The 21698-nt window shown below is 44.5% G+C and overlaps 1 protein-coding gene across 1 annotated transcript in view; it reads right to left on the bottom strand.

Annotated features, from left to right (window-relative positions):
• Positions 1-1278: 1278 nt before the first annotated feature.
• Positions 1279-21698, bottom strand: part of POLE (DNA polymerase epsilon, catalytic subunit) — a 55994-nt gene continuing 35574 nt past the window's right edge. The window contains exons 33-49 of the mRNA XM_088143845.1: positions 21155-21295; positions 18620-18773; positions 18427-18533; positions 17060-17236; positions 16138-16361; positions 12860-13080; positions 11871-12075; positions 11607-11780; positions 10243-10368; positions 8064-8196; positions 7654-7840; positions 5958-6089; positions 4666-4859; positions 3927-4127; positions 3218-3343; positions 1986-2075; positions 1279-1819 (exon numbers count right to left, since the gene is read on the bottom strand). Of these exons, the coding sequence (XP_087999971.1) occupies positions 1706-1819; positions 1986-2075; positions 3218-3343; positions 3927-4127; positions 4666-4859; positions 5958-6089; positions 7654-7840; positions 8064-8196; positions 10243-10368; positions 11607-11780; positions 11871-12075; positions 12860-13080; positions 16138-16361; positions 17060-17236; positions 18427-18533; positions 18620-18773; positions 21155-21295 (2706 nt within the window). The 3' untranslated portion in view covers positions 1279-1705. The remainder of the gene's footprint in view (positions 1820-1985; positions 2076-3217; positions 3344-3926; positions 4128-4665; positions 4860-5957; positions 6090-7653; positions 7841-8063; positions 8197-10242; positions 10369-11606; positions 11781-11870; positions 12076-12859; positions 13081-16137; positions 16362-17059; positions 17237-18426; positions 18534-18619; positions 18774-21154; positions 21296-21698) is intronic.

Genomic DNA, 21698 nt, shown 5'->3' with positions numbered 1-21698 from the left:
AGGATGTGCGATTAGGCCCCAAAATTGGTCACAGCTGGGGCAAAAACTAGCTAGCTTGTATGATTGCTTCCCATTTATTCTATATGGTTATTTTTGCCACATTAAAATCATAATTCAATGACAAATTTCATGGGGATCTGGAGGCTGGACCCAAAGTTGTCAGGAGACATGTGGACTCTGAAGCTTTGGGTGCGCTAGAATGATGTCAAACTTCTGTCTCCTAGCCAACTTTGCTCCTAGCCAAGAGCGTCCAACCTTCGCAGTTTCCAAACTCTGAACTCTTCCTGCAAAATGAAATTTGCTTTTTTGTATACTCCAATTTTCCAGCCCGTCTGTTCAGGTCTGCTCAGCCAGGCAGCCAAAGCAGGCACTTTATCGTGCCCAAACATGCTGCTATAAATGAATGATGCGTTGTATGGGGGAGGTCAGAATGCTTGCTTCTCTTCCTATTTTCTACTCTCCCCCACCCCACTTCAGATAATGGCAGTGGCGCCACTGGTGTCTTTCTCTGTGTCAAGATAGATGCTGCCGTTGGTCACGCTGAGGGGCTGAGACAGTCCAGGAGGAATTGTGTTTTCTTCCATTCCTTGACTAGCCGGACTTCATTAGGATCCCCATTAGGAGCAATAATGACTTCTTGACTTATTTATGTACTGTCAGAAATGCACTGTACTCAGCTAGTCTTCAAAGAAGTACAGGCGGGATGAAAAAGCAGGTTAGACACTCCCATCCAAGAGAGGGGTGGAGGTAAGGAATAGTAATGATAATGCTAGACCTACGACTTTTCAAAGGAACTACTAAAGTTGGGAAATCTGCCAAGCAAATGGTGCAAAGCTGTTTGGCCCCCTGACAGAGTCCACAGGGCTGAAGCTTGTAGACGTCTACCTTTGTACAGCTCCTACAGGTATCTTTGTTCACAAACACCTTGCTGGAAAGCATAGCTTACAGGGGGAATTCCCTGTTGACTAACGGCCAAATAAGGGTTCTGTGAGTCTCTAAAGCAAAACATCCCAGAACATGTCATAGTCCCTACATTGAGAGCAAGAAAGAACATGGCTGAGTTCACAGGCCTTGCTATTCCAGGCTAAAACCAGGCTGGGGCTCAGCACATTGTTGGGAACCCCAACCATTGTCTTAGCAGGTGGTAAGAACCCGCCCATCACGTTAAGTCATCAGGTAGTTTATTTCTTCAGGCATTGCATATTATGTGTTTCATTAACCTGGATTTAGGCCGTATGAACTCAGCCTATTTATTAAATATATTGGCAAATGCTGGTTTGAAGAAAAAAAATTTATTTACAGCACAGACTTTAAAAAAACCGAAGCCAAAATAAAAACAGCAGAAAATCTGGGCAGAAAAATGCCCTATAATCCAAAGTTTGTCTGCTCCCAGTCTGCAAAAGCGGGGCAAGAGGCAGCTGAAGTCTCCTCATGTTTCCTCGCTGCTGGGTTTCATGGGACAGATCCACCTGATTCTGACTGTGATACCACATCTCTTCTTCTTCACAAGGCCTTTGTTCTCCTCCTGATGCTTCCATGCAGGATGGGACAACCTCGAGGCTTGCAACGTTTTTGCTCTCAGGGCAAAGTGTGCCTTGCAAGCTGCCTGTACAAGCAATTCTGGCCCCAGGACTTCATAGCCAGCCAGAGAATGAGACCTGTGCACTACAGTGTCATTTCTGCCTGGCAGGGGGAGGTGCTCCTCTCACGAAAAAAGCTGAGGATTCATGTGAAGCAGCCACTCCACATTCTCCAGCAGGTATGCCATTCCATAATGCCGAGCAATGCCCTGGAAAACCTTCAAATGATCTAGGAAGCTCTGCGTACAAGAGGAAAGAGAGACAATGAAGGGAAGATGGGCAATCCTCAAGCAAGGAACTGAGAGGTGAAAGGGAGGGGGAAGGTGCTTCATCCATCGGGGAGAGCAAAGGCCAAGCACCTCAGGGAGGAAGGCTGGGAAGAGCTATAAGTAGGGTTGAACATACCTTGGTGCGTAGTAAGAGATCGAAGTCTCCAGCACAATTACAGTATACAGGCATATGAGTATCCTTGATACCTTTGCATTTCAAGCACACCTGAAACACTCAAGACACAATAAATTAGGCTCTGCTTTAGATCCCCCAGGTGACGGTCAGCCCTGCACAGTTTGCAGCAAGCTCAACACCCATCCTCAGCACAGACCAGAGGGCTATGGTCCACACCCTGTACTCAAGGGCATAATGCCCAGCCGCTGGAACCCCCTCCCCAGTCTCTGGGCTCAAACAGCTAGAAACACTGTGGCTGCAGAGCACTGTGGCCTTCCTCACTCACAGCACCTCTTTGCTCTTCTTTAAAGCAGCTTGGCTTCTTTCAAGTTTGAGCCTGAAAAATTTGTGACTGGTTTAAGGGTTACATTGATTTTAACGGGATGATTCTTAGCAATAGTTATCTTGTTCCTTCCTGTGGAAGCCTGAAAAATGTCAGGCTGCATTAAGAGAGGGAGATAGTATTTCCCACCATCTTCCAGGATCCCTCACTTAAAAGTGGAACAGGAAGAGCTGCAAGGAAGTAAACCGCATGGATAAAGCAGGTAGGATGAAGGAGAGCAGCCCAGACGGTCTCATTCATGTCTTTCCTCTTCACTGCATGAGTCCCTGTATTACAAGCCCAGGCTTGGGTTGTAAAAACTACTCCATTTCCATCTGTGGGCAGGTGGGTCACGTAATGGGGTAGTAGTTATTTTTTTAAACAATGTTTATGATTGCCCATCTCATGACACTGACTCACTTTTTTATGATTGCGTGTTGTAATCCTTTCTACAAAGGATTACAACAAGCAGCCAGCCTGAAGGCTGCTGGGACCCCATTTGTGCCCCCTACAAGCATTTGGAAATGTGCCCCCAAATCTGTTGGTCAAACGGCTGAATGTTGGTCAACGTAATTTGGTTTTGATTTTGCTTAAGCAAAACAAGGGAGAATGGGAATAGTAGGCCCACCTGCAAATTCTCCCCCCTATCCTGAAAACAAGCCAATTTTGAGGAGGTTTAAGGGTGGAAAGAGGTGTGGTTTGGCTATTAAAGAATGTCTGCCATTCCACCTCATAGGACTGCTTGCTCAGCATGAGTTTTGTTCAGTGATAGCAGACAGGGCGAGTCATGTTTCAGAGCCATCCATGTGGGTGGGCCTCCCGTCGGCCAGAAACCCTCTACAGGGGAGCAGTGACCCCCTCCCCTCCTTACCAGATCTTGCAAGGTGAAAGCCATCAGCTTCTTCTGCAGCGCTTCCACCAGAGCCATCTCAATGGCATCCGAATCGTACTGGGATTGGCAATTGGAGCATAGCCAGCTGGGCGGCAGAGAGCCGTCCTGGAAGAGAGGAAGCAGGACTACAGGTGGGCTCTGAAGGAGAAAGTGGGAGTAGGGACTTGCAAGAGAATGGTTTCAGATGCAACTGGAGGCACTGCAGTGGAAGAAGGGCCAGGGAACCAGTGTTCCTTCCTGGATGGATGAGATCAGGACCAGGCAATCCACACCCCATGTTTATTGCAGGGCCCAGAATCTCCCTCCCAGAAATGTGCAGGATTTGGAGAACAAGTTTATTCCTGGACCCCTCCCCCGTTTCTTTGAGACAGTAGCTGCTTCCATGCATATTTTCACTCTTCCTAATTCTTTTTTGCAGCTGCCTGAGCTTCCTCTGACTCCACTAGGTGAATTTTGCTTTCTAGCTATTTTGGAGCATGAAATACATGAGGAAAAAAAAAGAAAGAAATTAAGTAGAAAATCCTGGAGGAGTCCAGGTCTAGGATGTGGCTTCATCTGCTTTTTGAAAACTCCCCACTCCTCTCTCCTCCCCGAAACTGCAAACCCCATAGGGAGGAAGGAGAGACTCCTCCCGGAGAAGCAGGTGAGACCAGCAGTGGACTCTGTAGGCTTCGGAGCCAGCCAGTACCTGAAAGAGAGCAGGATCCTTGCAAAGGTCCAGGTCTCTGCAAAAGTTGCAGTTTCTGCAGATCACCTCTGGGAGTATGTAGGAGCGGCAGGGGTCCTGGAAGTTGGCCTCCTCAGAGAATTCACCCACATCAATGAGACGAAGGAGGTCCCGCTTCAGCTTCTGCACTTGGTTGGTGATGTTCGTATCCAGGGACAGTACCTGGGGGAAGAGAGAAAAGGGGAGGGCTTCAGGGGCGGCCATTTTTATCTTGCACTGAGGATGCAAGCAGGATCAGCAAATACAACCCAGGGGGTGCAGTTCTCCTGCCTTCAAAGACTGCAGGCAACTTCCGCTGCTGAATTTCTGTCTGCCACTTAGCAGGGCTCCAGAAGTGGTGAAGAAAGTAAGCTTTTGACAATAAACATTTCAATGCAGAAGAAATAATTTATGCAGCTGATGAAATTCGTACCCCTCATTTCCAGCAACATATATAGCACTCCCTCCTCCAGTTTTTACCACAACAGTCCAATTATATAGTGAGAAAGAGCAAATGGCTCAAAGCCACCCAGTAGCCTTCCTTGGTTTAAGGGAGGGCTTGAATCTGGGTCTCCCCAGTTCTATCCCAATACTATAACCTGTTCCACCCACCTGCTTGGACCCCGAGGAGTTCCTGGGACATCACTTTTTCCGCTGTTCACCCCATCCCAGCCCCTTCTCCTTTTGTACACAGGCCAGAGCTCCCGGGGGACTCCCTCACCTGACAGACGTATTTGATGAACTCCAGTGCAGGATTGTTGAGTGTCAGATGTGAGCCAGGCAGGGACGGAAACATTTCTGAGGGCTCCGTGGTGTGGCGAGAACCAGTCACTTTCTTTTGGATCTTCTGAGTGATGGTGAAAAAGCTCTGGGTGAGCTCGTTGGAGACATACTCCTGCGAGAAAGCAATGGAGCCTGGAGGGGAGGAAGCAGGCAGAAGCAGCCATCACTGATGGGGAGGCAGCTGCTGTAGAGAAAGGCACCCCCAAACGGCACACAGTTCATGCTTCCTTCGGTGTACGAAGGACACTTCACCCTTCTGTCCATGTGAGAGAGGGTCTTAAGTTTCCCACTCCACATATGCAAACCTAGCTATAGTGGTTTATGGCTTAGTTTCTTGTATTAATATGGCACCTGAGAGCTATTTCATAAGCCATAGTTAAAATTAATCATGGTTTGGCACAATGGGTGAACCCTGCCATTGAGTGGTATACTCTTTGAAGACCCTTCCCTTTTACTGTATTTTTCCGACTATAAGACGATACTTTTTTCCGAAATCCTTATCCTAAAAACTGAAGGGCGTCTTATTCAAGGAAGTCAGCCGAGAATCGCGCGGTTCCAAACTGCCCATACTTTGTTTCTGCAGAGAGGCTTCCTCCTATTGCTAGCCTCCAATCACGAGTGAATTAGCTTGTCTCCCAAACAGACTTCCTCCAATCACGAGCCTGATGTAACTGACGTCAGCTGATGCTGAACAAACCAATTGGAGGAAGGCTGTTTGCAGAGACAAGCTATCTGCAGTTCCACTCGTGCTTGAATGGAATCAGTTAAGCAAAAGAGCCTGGAAATAGAGCTGCAGAGAGACGGTTTGGACCTCCTCCCACCGAGTGTATCAGGTCAATGTTAACTAATTACTAAATAAAAATGTGTTCTGCACTATCTTTAAAATATTGATTTCTTAATTTTGGGCTGGAAAAGTGGGGGTTGTCTTGTACATGGGGGTGTCTTATTGTCGGAAAAATACGGTAATTTGTGTGGGCTACTTTTAAGTTTTGCATAAGAGGAAGGAAATGAATGAATGAATTAATTGAAATCATTCAAACAATTAAGCCTATATGTAGCCCTTTGGTGCTGCTGGTGCTAGGCGTGAAGTTGAGAAAACAGCACTTGCTGAAGACTCCTTGGGGAGACAGGATCGGAATTGGGGCTTCCACACTTCTGCCACTGCCCGGCCCAGTTCTTCATTGGAGGTGTCTGAAGGCGGAAGTGGGGAGCCTGTGAGCGCTCACTCACCTGGCGTGGTGCCTGTTTCCCCTAGAGCCCCCTGGGAGGTCTGGCTGCTTGCTTGCCTCCTGACAGCAACGCTTCTGGGGATGTTTCGCTGCATTTCCTCCTTCATGCTGTGGTGAACAGCAACAATGTATGCTGGAAAGAAGTGGCCAGAATGGTGAAAAACCAGGCCAAGATTTGACCCCCTTCCTCAGACTGACTGCATCTTCTGGAAGTTGGAGCATATTATATTCAGCACACATTTCTTCAAATACATGTCAAATCAATGAGGGCCTACAGATTCGAAGTCGGTAATTTTCTACTGCTTTTGCATGGTCTCAGCAAGAAATCTACCCCTGAATTTTTTCCCCTAACATTAATAATAATAAATAAATAATACACGCTTTCTGGCAGCATTTTCTATCATGTGCTTTTGTAGAATTCATTTATTATATTTCAGGGAAACTTCAAGAGAGATAACCTTAAAGAAAAGAAAGTGATGTTGGGAAGAGCAGAAACAACAGAACCCAGCAGTAATATACAGATCCACAACAGATCTATAACAAATGTTGTTTACGAGTGAACGTGAGAGCCAGTTTGGCGTAGCGGTTAAGACACCAGGCTAGAAACCAGGAGACTGTGAGTTCTAGTCCTGCCTTAGGCTCAAAGCCATCTGGGTGACCTTGAGCCAGTCACTCCCTCTCAGCTCTAGGAAGGAGGAGGCAAGGGCAAACCACTTCTGAAATCTTGCCAAGAAAATTGCAGGGACTTGTCCAGGAAGTCACCAGGAGTCAACACTGATTCAAAGCCCCCTCCCCACCAAACCCTAGTGAACTGCCCAGAATTATTGAGAATTGAGTGTATACACATTTAATAACAACTACGAGGAGGAGAGCCTTTTCTGCCGCGGCACCCACCCTTTGGAACATCATTCCCCCTGAGATCGGTTTGGCCCCCACCTCGTCGGCCTCCCAGAAGAGCCTGAAGACACGGCTTTGCCATCTGGCCTGGGGATCCGGTAACGTGGGCACGGAACCTGCAAAGTGGCTGTATGGCTAGGGAAACCGAGTGTGCTTATAATAACAACATAATCCTGCAGATTATGGTTTTTAAAAAGGATTTTAATTTTTTTAATTTTTTAAAATTTTTTACAATTATTTTGCTTGTTTTTGGTGATTTTGTTGCATTGTTTTTGCATTTTGAACTTTGTATACTGCTCAGACTCATGTATGTGAGATGGGCGGCTATATAAATTTACCAAATAAATAAATAAATAAATAAATAAACAAACATTTATGCCCAAAGCATCATCTGCACTGCTTTCTCCCAGCCGGATTTCACAGGTCTGACTGACTATATGGAAAAGAACTAGCTACCTACCTGAACAGCTGTTCTCTGGGAATTCACACACCTGCATTCCGCACCCTGTTCAGAACATTGCAGAGACCTGGCAGGAGCCTTGCACGGTGCATGTTGCAAACCCACAAGGACAAACCCTTGTGCTCTAAATGTTCCTAACCTGCTCTGTACAGGCACAGAAGCCATTCTAGGAATCACACGCTGGAGTAATGGGGTCCAAGAACCGTTGGGAGCATGTGTGGCAGAACTGAAGCGAGGACCCTGGAAAGGACTCTGGACCTTTCCTTGGCCTCTTCAGAAGTGGACATTTGGCCAGGGCCCAGCTGCTGAGACTCTGAAGCAAAACATCTGCAGAACTTACCAGACACAATCATGAGGAAGTAATTCTGGCAGGAAGCTGCCTGGGGCAAATACTGCATGATGTTCCAGTTGTTCTCCAGCAGGTCCTCTACACCATCTTCTTCTAAGCCTTCTTCTTCTTCTTTTTCTTCCTCCTCCTCATCTTCCTCACTGTTGGCTACATCTGTTATCTGTTTACTCCTTATCTCCTGAATTTAAGTTATTCAGAATCAAGAGTTCCACCTGAACAACTGCTTCTTCCCCATTTTAAAGCACCTGGCACCTCTTTTGTTCCTTTTCTTCCACGTGCCCTAAAAGAGGGCCGTCATCTCCCTTTGGTGCAGCTGAGCCGAAAAGCCCATCCAGTTCCCTGTATGAAGAGCTCGGCCCCCCACAGGATCACCAGTGCCCCTCTCTTTGCTGGCCTTTTACCTCTGCAAGGTGAATCCGGGACGGCACTTTGCCCTTGATCCCACCGTAATTGGTGGGGTCCATCCACAGCAAAAACTCCCAGCAGCAGGAAAAGGAAATGGCCAGCGAGTGGAAGAGTTCTTTTGAATGGATGCTGGAAGAGAAAAGATGAGTACTACTGAGCGAGCTGCGAGCTGCTTTCAAAAGGAGGAGTTTTCTCCTTCCTGGTGTTGGGAGAAGGTTAGAATAACTGGCGAGCCAACCCTATCCGCCCACTTCCCTAAGGGGAAGCTTTATCACAATGCCTAGGAACATTATTTTCATTGGTCCATGCATTGCAAAAGAGACTCTGAGATCTTCATGAGATGACTAAGCCATCAAGGGCCAAGCAGCCCCTCTTGGGGGACAGAGTTCTACAGCAGGGCATAAAAAATGATGAGGCCCTGCCCCATATACCTATCAGCCTCAGCTCTGCCAGGACAAAGCATCTATCTCTGAGTACGCCAGCAGGCAGAGCAATGAAGGAGCAGGAGCCCTTTGTGCGTGTACCCAAATGGCCCAAGATAGTCACAGCTGGTTTGGGGGGAAGCCCATGTTTTGCAAAATTGTAAGAAAAGAATGTGGGAAGGAGAATCTTAAACTGCCCAAGGAGTTCAGGGACTGTGGAGGACTTGTGACTTGAAAAAACTCAGGTGGGAAAAGATTGTGCAGTATTTTGTTGGAAGTTCAATTTTAATGATGATGATGATGATAATCTGCAATGGCATGACAAATTAGCAACAATGGTGCATAGGAATATCTGCAAGAAATACCGTTTGCCTGCAAGCAAGAACTGGTGGGACCACAAAACAGACAAAGTAATGGAAAATGAAGAAGCTGAAGTGCTCTGGGATGTTAGAATTCAAACAGACAATCACCTGCCACACAACACCCCAGGCTTAACAATTGTTGATAAGAAAGACAAAAAAGTCTGGATATTGGACACTGCAATGCCTGGAGACAGCAAAATAGAAGAGAAAGAACCGGAGAAAATCACAAAATATAAAGACCTGCAAATAGAAGTAGAACGACTATGGCAAAAGAAAGCAAAGATAGTCCCAGTAGTCATAGGTCCCTTGGGGGCAATCCAAAAACATCTGGAGCACCACTTGAACACCATCGGCATGGACAAAATCACCATCAGTCCATTGCAAAAGGCAGCTGTACTTGGAACAGCTCACATCCTGCGACGATACCTTTAACACCATCCAACAACTAGAACTGCCTATCCCAGGTCCTTGGGAAGGACTCGATAGGTGGACAAAGATACCAAATCCAGTCTAAACATCTGGCTGACTGTGCGACCAACCATAATAGTGTAAATTTTGATATAAATGGATGTCCATTTAATGGACTTCAGATGCAACAGACAAATTTGAGTTGAGACATCCCCCAGAGATATTAGATCAAGTCGATTAAATCACAATTTCACTAATGCTTCTGGCAAGGCACTGGGAAGATGGGAGTTGTATGTTATACTGTGACATTGATAGGAAAAACGGGCTTGACCAAGAAGGAAGGGACAAGCAGCTGGAGGCAGCAAAGAAGGTAGAATGGCGCTCTTGGCTGCTCTCAGAAAGCTGCAGCCAAGAGAGGCAGAGGCGGTAACTGGAGAAGCTGTCAGCTATAGCCCGAGCCCCAATGGCCCAAAAGACTTGGAAGCCTGATACATCCTTTTATGAATGCACATAAAGGTGGATGGGCTTTTTATGTACCCACAGAAGTACCTTTGGGACTTAATAGATGTTCAGGATTAGCAGACACCCCTTCCCTGAATGGTCCACTAAATCAAGGCTTTACTACCATGCCTTATCTTACCTGTGGGGATTATTTTAGGGATAAATAATTTATTTAGGGATGCAGTGCTCTGTGCATACCAAAGCCCAGGAATTATTTTCTTAAATTCAACAGCTGTTCCATCCTAGAAAACACAAGACTAATGCAGGATGCAGTCTAAACTAAACCTTCTATGCTCTCCAGAATGGCAAGATGGGGAAGCAAATTCCAGGGCTGTCCTGAAATTCCCAGAATTGCCTCTTTTAGTTAATTCCATGATGGGGCACAAATCATTAACTTTTTTCACGCAGCCATTTAACAATCTCCCTTCCTAACTATGGAAATGGGTCCGAGCTGTGGCAGCCTCCTTCCACGATGGGCATACCTGTTGGTGATATACTCCACGTAGGCGAGGGCATCTTCGATACGGCGCTTCTTGGTGCACAGGATGATGCGGTTGAAATTAGCGTAAATGACTGAGGAGCCGAGGCGCTTGAATTCTGCCACCAACCTGAGGAAGAGAGGCAGGAGGTAAAAGAGGGGAGTGGGTTTAGTCCTGTGTAACCGGGGACTATTGTGGACATTTTATATACTTGTATCTTTTCTCTCTTACATTTTATTGCTTTCAAGGTACTTCAGCTTTAAGAAGAACAGCCTCATGGACACCTTGAGTCTTCGAGAACAACAGCTCCCTCCACACATTCTTCTTGATTGTCTATCCTTGAATTTTCCTCCCTGGCCTGCTTTTCCACTGTTCTTCCAATGCATCCTCAGCATGACTGGATTTTTCACCAACCGCTGAAGAGGCGGAGCTCAGCTAAGATTGATCTGTACCTGACCACAAGCCTACAATGTTGAAACTGTTCCTGTTTACTCCTTTCAAGGCTTCTACTAACTGCCTAGATCTCAATGAGTACTGGGACTAGTTCTATCTGGCCCTCTTCTTAATCACTTAATTAATCTTAATCAACTTCCTGATCCCTAAATCTCATCAGGATATTCCTTCCATTGTTACTCCTAGGATTTCCTCTCCTCTTGGTTTAGAGTTTACCTGTGCACAAGAAACGTATACAAACTTGTAACAATATGCTGCAGGGAGGAGGACGTAGCAAGGTAAAGAAAGAGGTGCCTGTGCTACGATTCTAATTACCTTTCGCCCTGTTGCAGATTTTCCTAACAGGCTTCCAAGGAAACAGGCCAGAAATCCTACAGAGGACACCTCCTCTCAAGATCCGGGCAGAATGGGAAGAGGACTTTGTGCAGAACAGAGGCAACTGGGGTCTGTCTGGACGTGCACTGAGACAAAGCTTTGGACCGAGTCTATGGAGCTGGTTGCAACCAACCAGGCAGGACTGCAGACCCTCCACATGCTGAGTCATGGACAAAGCTATGGAATTGCTCAAGATTTGGCTTTATTCGAGGTACCTGCCCCCCAGTGGAAAGCCTTCCTTTCCCCCACTAAACCCAGGTGACTCAAACCAACAGGTTTTTCAACAGTTAGAGTGAGTTCTCTGGCTGGGCCTGGGTGAAAGTCAAGAGCTGTAGGTAGAACTCAGCCTAATCCAGACAAGCAAATTTTGCATAGAGGATAACGAGGCAGTTCCAGTGCTGCAAAACAGAGGCCAGTATAGGGGAGGCTACCTGTACCCCAGTGATATGCCCTATAGCTGTATTTCCCCGATGCACGCCCAGTGTGTGTCTCTCTCCCTCCCAGTTCCACTACTTTGGCTCTCTAGAGGAAAGACTCACTGCAGAAAGAGCTTCTTCATCATGCTGTGGAGCATACGATGCAGGGCAGGATCATAGAGCAAGGAGGTTGGGGAACGCAGCCAGCGGTAGAAATGGATCACTTGGTTGTCAGCATAGACATTGTGGTACTGTGTGATCTCCTTCACCCAGCCCACCACCACACTCTTCAAGATTCTGCATAGGAATAGAAAGGATACCCCTCATTCAACTTCCAAAATGAGCTCCTTCTCTGGACATGGAGGGCTGAAGGGGGCAAAGACACACCTGAAAGTGTTGGAGCAAAGGGCGGTCTCATCATAGCTGGCAGGGACACTGGCTGCCTGGTTCCCTGTGACCATGTCCTCTAGCGATGCCTGCTGGATCACATCAAAGCTGATGCACATGCTGGATGCTCCCTCCATGTCGTTGATACGATGGGACTGCAAGATGGTGTTTACAGCAAGGTTCTGGATGTCCAGTTCCACACACACTGCAGGAATAGGAAAGAGAAAGTCTTCATCTTTCCTGAAGTTCCACTTCCCTCCTGCTGTCCAGCCAACAGAAGAGTGGCCACACTCTTTATTCCTCATAGTAATTGAGGAAAGAGTTACTTGTGGGAGAGGGGAGGGATGAACTGCTAGGGTAGCTGAAAAGAACCAGGACCATTCATCCTACCAGTATTAAACAGGGAAGGAAAGATAGCAAAAGGTGGCATAGTCAGAATGACATACAGCCTTCAAGCCATTCTGCCTTGACCTTTCTGCTTCAGTTTTCTCCCACACAGTTCTAACTTGGCCTTACAGGATGCCAGCAAAGAACCCTTTGAAAAACACATTTACCCAACATGCACAGTCATGGAGTTGGGTAAATATGTGGACTGGGGGTACTGTGCTAGGCCAATTGCACCAACCCCTGGAATAGCTCTTCAGTGACTTTTTAAGACACCTGTGTACCAATGGCGGCCAAATCTTTCAGACAAGATCCTCTATGTGCTTACTCAGGTCCAGTACAACTTTCTTGGGGCAGTGGCAAAGCCTAGGCCAAGGGATGGACAAAGTCCATGCTCAATATGCCTAAGTGGGGGGATTTAGCCAAGAAGACTGCTAAATCAAAGTTGCGCTAAATCCTGTGCCTCAGAGAAAGGGCTTGGCTCTGATATCAGAGGGCACGATCCTTCCTCGATTCCTTTTCCACCTGAGAGAATTGGCAAGATTGCCATTTGGCTGCTGCAACAGGCAGAAACAAAGCAGGATCTCCATCCCTCCATTACTCACCTGTTGAGTAACAGCCTGGGTGGTTGATCTCAACAGAGGCCCTTTCATCAAATTCCATGACCAGGCGACTATCATCTGCCTCCTTGCCCCCCAAGTCTGGGCGGGAGGTGGGAGAGAGCCACAGGAGATGATTGTGGTGGTGGAGGTGGCGAGAGAAGAACAGGTCCGTGCCAAAGGTGGAGATGTCATCTGGGAGGTTCCCAATAGGGAGGTGATAATACCTAGAGCAAAGGGAGGAACGTTCACCATGCAGCTGAAAGCGAAATGGCTTGCTAAAGCTTGTACTGTGTCAGGGGGGCCCCCACTAAAAGAGTCCTGAGATTTCAGACATCTGTCCACGCGAGACCTCTGGAATGGTGACGCTGGATGCCAACACCAGCCTTAGCTTGCTGTTTTCCAGCTCCAACTTCAACCACTGAGGCCTAAGTATAAGAACAAAGTCTCCAGGGCTAGATTCAGGACAGGTGAGCCACACAAACATTCCGCTACCTTCCCAAAAGCCTATTTCTGTCTGGAAAGAATAGACAGTTATTTAAAACTGCAAAATTTACCATGGCTTATAGACACACAAAGGCAAGTAATGAATGGGCCTATAACAATAATGGAACTTTTGGAAGCTATAAAAAAGATTAAATTACGAAAAGCACCTGGGCCAGATGGATTACCAGGGCCTTCTTATAAATGAAATTTTACAGCCACTTCAAAATACAATGAATTTGATTTTACAAGGAGATGGGATGCCACAGTCTTGGAAAGAAGCTAATATTGCTTTAATACCTAAAGAGGGACAGGATTTAAACTTAACAAAAAATTATAGACCAATATCATTATTAAACAGTGACTATAAGTTATTTACAACGATTTTGGCAAGTAGATTAAGAATAGTTTTACAAGATTTTGTTCATGAAGACCAACGTGGATTTTTGCCTAGAAGACAATTAGACAATGTTAGAACAGTACTGGATATTATAGAATGCCTGTTATAGCATAAATGAAAAACAAGCTGCACTGATTTTTTTGGATGCAGAGAAAGCTTTTGACAGTCTTAATTGGCCTTTCCTGTTTAAAGTTTTAGAAGATATGGATTTTGGTGAGAACTTTATAAAGTCGGTCAAATCGATATATACATCACAGAAAGCACAAATTGTTGCTAATGGAGATTTAATGAAACCATGTGAAATTCAAAGAGGAACAAGACAAGGATGTCCATTATCTGCACCTTTGTTTATCTTGGTTTTGGAAGTTTTAAATAGAGATATAAGACAAGAGGAGGGGATAATGGGAGTAAAAATCAAGAAAGAGACATATAAATTGAGAGCTTTTGCAGATGATTTGGTGCTGAATAACCCATTGAAAGGGATAGAGATACTAATAAGAAAACTAAAATAATTTGGTGCATTAGCTGGTTTTAAAATTAATAAACAAAAGACAAAGATGTTAACAAAAATATGAAGATACAAGATCAAACAGAATTGATGAACAAAATAGGTTTTAAGATTGAGAAAAAGGTAAAACATTTAGGTGTTAATCTGACAAATATGAATTGTATGTGGTTTCAAAATAATTATGTTAAGACATGGAATGAAATTAAGAAAGGTATGTTAAGATGGGAGAAATTACAATTGTTATTGTTGGAAAGAATTTCTGTGTTAAAAATGAATATTTTACCTAGGATGCTATTTTTGTTTCAGACAATACTGATTGTGACTACTGATCTACCATTTAGACGATGGCAGAAGGATATAACTAAATTTATCTGGCAAGGCAAAAAACCACAAGGTAAATATAAGGTGTTGCAAGATGCTAAAGAAAGAGGAGGTTTAGCCTTGCCTGATCTGAAATTGTATTTTGCTGCTTGTTGCTTCGTTTGGTTGAAAGAATGGTGTTGCTGAGAAATAGCAGACTATTGAATTTGAAAGGACACGAATTGAGATTTGGGTGGCACGGCTATTTATGGTATGATAAAGTTAAGGTTAACGTAGATTTTAAAAATCATTTTTAAATGCACCATTTTGAGAATCTGGAATAGATATAAACTTAGACTGTGTCTGAAAATACCGTTATGGTCATCTCCACAATAAGCATTTTATAAGAAAGAAATGGTAACTAAGCAAAAATGGTTAACTTATGGTGATATCCTTGATATTCATCAGGGAGAATTTAAAATAAACTCAAGAGAGGATTTGGTATCAGAAGGACATGTATGTCAATGGTTTTCATACGTACAACTTGTAGAAAGATTTAAAGTTGATCAAAAGACATATGGCTTTGAATGAAATAAAACTGTTTTTGAAACTAAATTGTGCACTAATGATGAACATCTCATCGCTAAAGTGTATAAGCTTTTGTTGAGATTTGAAACAGGAGATGAACAAGTTAAAGATTGTATGATAAAATGGGCTAAAATTTTTGGATATAATATCCAAATAGAACAATGGGAAAATATGTGGATGAAAGGGTTAAAATTTACATTGTGTTACAATCTGAAAGAGAATTTTTATAAAATGATATATCGCTGGTATTTGTCACCGGAAAGACTATCAAAACTGACTTCAAATATATGTTGGAAACGCGAACAGCAAAAAGGGACTTTCTATCATCTTTGGTGGACATGTAATAAAGCTAAAAAAATTTGGACTTAAGTACATATATTAATTCAGAAGATTTTGAAGGTTAATATACAATTGAAACCAGAGACATTTTGGGGGGGACTGATGGACAAACAATTGGAAAAAGCTCATGGAGTTTTGTTTTTATACATGATAACTGCAGCCAGATTTTTATACACTCAAAAGTGGAAAGATTCAACACTATCTACAATGGAAGAGTGGGTGGTGAAGTTGATGGAGTTAACTGAGATGGCAAAATTGACAGCTTTGCTTAGAGAAAAAACATTGACTAACTTTAATGCTAATTGGAAGCCCCTTTTGGACTTTTTGTGGCAAACAGAAACAAACGAAATTATGATACATGGATTTGATATTAGACAAATTAATAGACTATGCAAAACATGCATGTTAAGATGTAGTTTTAGAGTAAGAAGTTATTTTATGTTTCATTTATATCTGCTGTACAAGAAGTCATTAGTCATTCTTTTTGTATTTGTTTTTCTTCTCCTTTTCTTTTTAGCACTTTTGCTTTCTTTCTTTAACTCTAGCTTTCTTTCTTTCTATTCTCTTTCTTATTAGTTTGTGTTAGTTCTTATCTTTCTGCTTTTTAAAATTTAATAAAGTTATTATATATATACATAAAAGCCATTGCTGTTTCCCAAGGTTCACCTGCTCATGTCAAAGGCCTGAGACAGGCACGTGTCCAACTTGAGATAGTGGCGGATCATGTGCCGGGCACCGTGGCGCTGCCAGTCCAATATGCTGTAGTTGGTGTCATCTGTGACCTGGATAGGAACCAGCGGGAACTCCTCGAGAACAGGCATGCCACTCACCAGCCTCTTCAGATCCCAATTAGACTGCACAGCGATGAGGGTGGGGCCCCTGCGCTCGTCCTGAGATAGACAACACAGATTACTCAGAGAGGACGGGGAAGGGGGAATTTATGTGAGGCAGACATTTCTTACAGGAGCGGAAAAGTAACAATCAGTGTGGCAACTTCCTCAATCACAGGTGGTTCTTCTTGACTTCTAGCAGCCTAGATAACCCCTTCTAGTCTGACCAACAATCTTGCCTTCTGAACGATCAGAACCAAACCACAAGATATGCAAGAGGTTAGTCAAAAAGGTAACTGGACCTTGGACTCTCTTCTAACCCAGGAAGGAAACCTTGCCAATTTGGGGCAAGCAGTGGAAGAATTTATAACATCCTCAACTTCTAGATATTGCTTTCCCAATTGAAATAAATATATTGGTCTGCACTGAATTGGGGTGGGGGGCAAAGAACACCTAGAAGTGGGGATTTGGCGTGGGCATGTAGTGCAGACCCTCACCCTGCGTAGCTGCTGTCACAGACCTCTGAGCAAATGTGATTTATTTTCTCCTCCTTAATAGGTTTTTGTATGAATCCTCCAAAGAACTAAAACAAAGCCCCAGAAGATCAGAGAAGCTTCCATTCAAGAAGTTCTACAAATAGCAAGAGAGCCAGATGCTCAGGACAGCAGAGCCCACCCCAACGGCCAAACTTCCAGAGTCTTTCCTTGGAGGTGCTGGGTTGGAAGTGGACGACTGCAAGGCGTGTGCTCAGGTCTTACCTTGTACCCCATCAGAAGCCGCTGGACTGCCCTGCAGACACTCTTGAGATCTGTTTCAGCTCGAACTTCAAAGATGTGCTTGTCTGGGGGGAGCAGCTCTTGGCCCACCTTCTCCACCATGGCAGCATGCTCAGCAGAGTACAAGTTGCTAAGGTTTGGCATCTGGTTACTGCGCACCTAAGCCAAACATATTGCATTACACAGGAGAGGGAGCTGACCTGCAGGAAGGGCCCTAGGCAAGAAGTCTAAGGAGCAGCGAGGCCTGATGTGAATCTGGTTTTCAAAACACAGTTGGGGTGTGTGTGCGTACGCGCAACTTTCAGGATTTTTCAGGACTGATTTACTTTTATGGCTTGTATCCTCCTTTGCCGCCCACGGCAGGAGCACAGATCTATTTTTGCCATCCTTCAGTTATCCAAATGAAGGCTATTTATTTTATGTATTTATTTTACATTTATATACTGTTACAATCCCAAGATCTTTATTGTAGATAAATAATTCCACAGCCTGCAGAACCACTGCACCCACACCTCCTTAAAATACCCACAATTTTGACCACAAAGCCATAGCAGAATTGGACCATGACTTTGATTCTCAATATAGAAGAGCTGATGCATGACAGCACTTAGAGCATCAGAGCAGAAGCTGTGATAGAATAAAGCCTGACTTGGTATGAAATTTGCTAGGTGGCCTTGGTCACCAGTTCTTCTCCTAGCTAATCCCTCAGGGTTGTTGCTAAGAAAAAATCAAGGGTAGGACTACAGATGCCTCTAGAACTCCTTGGAGACAAATTGGAATATGAGTAAAATACATGAGAGCCAAAAAACATGCCTACATGTCCTTTGGCAAAGTTCACTACAAAGTTCTGCACAAACCATGAAATAATTGAGAATGCATTCTTGTACATCTCTTGCTTGTTTCTATGTGGCTTGAAAAAGAGAAGATTCCTGCTCAGCAGCCTGGCTGTCCACCCCAGAAAATGAACCCCTGAATCTCTTGTTATCACTTTCTCAACGTCCATATACTGTGATCTTCTGTTTTCCCCCAAGGTTGCTAGGTGTTTTTGCAGTTTTGTACAAACTGTGTCTAGATTGATTTAAGAATTTTCTACAAATGGAAACAAAAACCAATCCTCTTTGAAAGCAACATGAGACATTTTATTGTAAATATCTAACTGGGGCAGAGAGATTAGGAGAAAGACACAGGACCCTGTATCGTTGGTTTTCTTCTACCTTGCGGAACTTTCCAGCAACAACAGGAGGAAGGAAGAACAATATCTGGTCTGAATTCAATAATAGTTCCAGATTGATCCCAATATGGGAAGGAAATTACTTAGTTCTCCCGTTTTTCCCTGCCTCAAAACTTACTGTATCAAGTACAAAGATTGATGCTTTGCGCTGGGAGGGGATGAAGAGGCCAAGCAATGCCTTGCTGCCATGAGAGTGGTGGTAGAGGTAGATGTATCGGATGCTCCCTGGACACAGAAAGGAGCCTTGTATTAGAGGGAAGTCAACACCTCCATTGCTGCAGTACAGATCAGCCTCCCACAAGCTTTCCTACCTGGCTCTAGGTAGCTGAACTGTGCCAGAGACCGGCGCTCTAGGTGCTCCAGGTCAAAGGTCTCGGCCTCTCGGCCAGTCAGATGTCTCACCAAATGCCTATTCACCATGCAGACACAGCCCAGGTGAATCAGGGCCCGCAGGAGTAATGGCACCTGGGAAAAGAGGAACCAGTTGGTAAAGATGTATATAGCATACAAACATCAGCCTCAAGTGCTAACCCTTGTGGAGCGGATCTCATGGACCAGGTAGGCAGAGAGTGGAGATAAATAACTGCTGAAGAAAGAAGAGCAGAGTGTGACTAGAGTGAGGAATTCTCCATCTGTGGAACCAGTGCAAATAGCTTCTCCCATCCACTACTACAACATTAATTCTGATGCAAATTAATGTCAGAATTATCCTCTCCCAGTCTCTGCGCTGCCTCCTGCCTGTCAAGGGAGTTTACCTAAAGAGCCAAACATCACCCAACACTCAGTATGGAGCTTCTGCAATTCTGAAATTGGAAACCTGAGAGCAATCCTCCAAGATCTGCTTAACACAGAAGTTAATCTTCTCAACTGAAATGCTCGACAACTGCATCAGACCACTAACTGGCAGCTGCAAATTCTGGAGACGCTTCTGTAGATCCTGACTTGCTTAACTCCCTCTTCTGTTCCCCTTCCTGAAAGGGCTTCTGTATTTTCCAGTTTTTGCCAATAAGGCAATTATACCCAAGGCAGCTGCAAAGGACATCATGCTGGCCTTGACAGCAAAGCATAGCTCCTGTGCATCTTATTGCTTCCAGAAATGCCTTAAAAAAAAAAAAGCTTTAAGATGATTTACAGGGGCAAAGGTCAAAGGAGTAGGAAAGGTTCCTGAAGATGATCTCCCACAAAAGGAAGAAAATAGAGAAAAAAGTAGAAACAACACAAAAACAACAACACAGAAATGGCCCGTGTCACCACCTTGTCAACTGAAGGCTGCTACCTCCAGATGATCTGAATCTTGGAAATGTGATAAGTTTGTGTACGTGCCTGTATATGAGTATAGATACTTGCCAGAAGCCACACTTCATAAAAGACAGGGGTAGGAAAAGTCAATTGATTGAATAACTATGGATTTAAATTAAATATCTAATTTCAATTAAATGAGGGACCTCTTTTATAAAATTGAAATCCCACAAACAAACCACTGTCATATCCAGAACCTACCGTGGAAACAGCAGAGTAGTGAAAGGAGAAGGGAAGGGAAGGAAAGTGGAGAGAAACAAAATTGGATTGAGATCCAGCAAAAAAGAGGTATCTGGACAGGGAAGGAAATTCGAGGGAAAAAGACTCTGTTCAGACATTATGAGAGTCCAGATTCATTAGCCAAGCCACAGGAATGAAGTTTCTTCCCCCATGTACTACTGGAGGGGAATCATCATTAAAGGCAATCATACTTTCAGCAGTGAAGATACTGTTGCAGAAAAGCTGGGTGCCTCTGAAGATTAGATTGCCAAAACCAGAAGGGAGGGCACAGCTCATCCTTGTTGCTTGCCTGGTGCATTTTAACCCTTTCTTTTTTGTTTGGGTCAATAGAATTTGATTGTCCTTCATATGTAGAGAGGAAGTGTCTGCAGGGAGGCAGGTGGAGAAGAGAAAGTGGTGCCATCGTTTTGGCTTCTCCATCTAGGGCCCCACACCCCTTTTTCTACTGTCCTCAATCCTGAGGCAGAAGTGGCTTCTTCCACACCATAGGATCTGCCTTTACATGATTCTACCATCCACCAAGATAATTGCATGGGGAGAAACCTGTCTTCCTTTTGGGTAAAAAGAGTTGCCTCCTTGCCCTGCTGAACCTTCTCCTGTTAGTCTTTCCCCACCCCTAGCTTTGCTCCACCTCTTCCTCTACTCTTATTTTTCCTAATCCCTAAACTCAATTTTTTCACTCTCTTCCCCAGCTTCTTCCCTGAGGACAGCTCAAAATGGTACTAGGAGATCAGGACCAAAAGAAATAAAGGGAAAACCAAAAATCAGTAGAAAGCAGGGGAGAATCCTTTCTCCCCACCTTTTTGCCTGGAGCAGCTGTCCTTTCTTCCTGGGTTCAGAAATATAGAAGGAAAAGTGCTGTAGGTAGCAATCTACGCTCAAGTTAGCCTCCTTGAGCAGTATGTCTGATTAAATTCCAATAAGCATGTATTAGCCCAGGTTGGTGGCTGCTCCTTGGCAACTTAGATTATTTTGAAAAGCTAATGCTTGAGCTGGAGACCACCGGACAATCCTGCAACTGTGGGCCAGACCTGGAAGTAGAAAAACCATCCTGGAAGAAAGAAGTGGCTTGAACTGAATGAGACTGTGCATGCCAAATATAGTTGTTAGACAGGAAGAGGGCATGAGCATCTGTGTGTGTCTGTAGAGGGGACAGTGATGGGTTAGGCACAGTTTCCTCTGGCAAAAAAACGTTACTGAAATCACATAAATATTGCAAGGTGTGGCAGTGGAAGAAGCCTGCTTATCACCTGTGCGTCCATGCTCACCTTGGCTTTCCCCATTTTCTATCTCAATGAAGACATTACCTGGGTCTCATAAACCCCCTCAATGTCTGGGGCAGAGAGACTGGCATTGATTTCATTGATGCGCTCTAGATACATATCTTCAGGCACTGAGTACTCATACAAGTTGAAGACCATGTTGGAACGAGGAAGAATTCGGTTCACCTGCAAAGAGAACGGGAAGAGCTCAGAAGGAGGCCTCTTCTGTTACTGGCCTGAATGTACTGACGGGTTCAGGGAGCTTAATCAATGTATCCCTTTAGGAAAATCAACTGGCCTTTGCCTGCATGAAGCTCCTACCTATGGAACACACCCACTCAGTATCCACACACTTTCGGTTCTTAGGAACGGAGTTAAGCTCTTCCTTTTTACCTAGGCCTCTTCAGTTTGAATCAGTTAATTTGTTAAGTGTGATTTTACTATGGAGAGATTTATCCGATTTTAACTATTTTTCATGTTTTATCTTTTTGCTGCCGAGAGCATCCTTTGTGTAGAAATGGAGGATATTGAGATAATCCTCCTCCATAAATTCAGAAGCCTAGCAAAATGAAATGGAAGAAAGGAGGGG

Source organism: Python bivittatus, unplaced genomic scaffold, assembly GCF_059951505.1.
Source record: "Python bivittatus isolate LINGU-HERP-01145 unplaced genomic scaffold, Pbiv_v1 ctg000390_np1212, whole genome shotgun sequence".
NCBI classification, from domain to species: domain Eukaryota; kingdom Metazoa; phylum Chordata; class Lepidosauria; order Squamata; family Pythonidae; genus Python; species Python bivittatus.
This window is presented reverse-complemented; position numbering and strand designations above follow the sequence as displayed.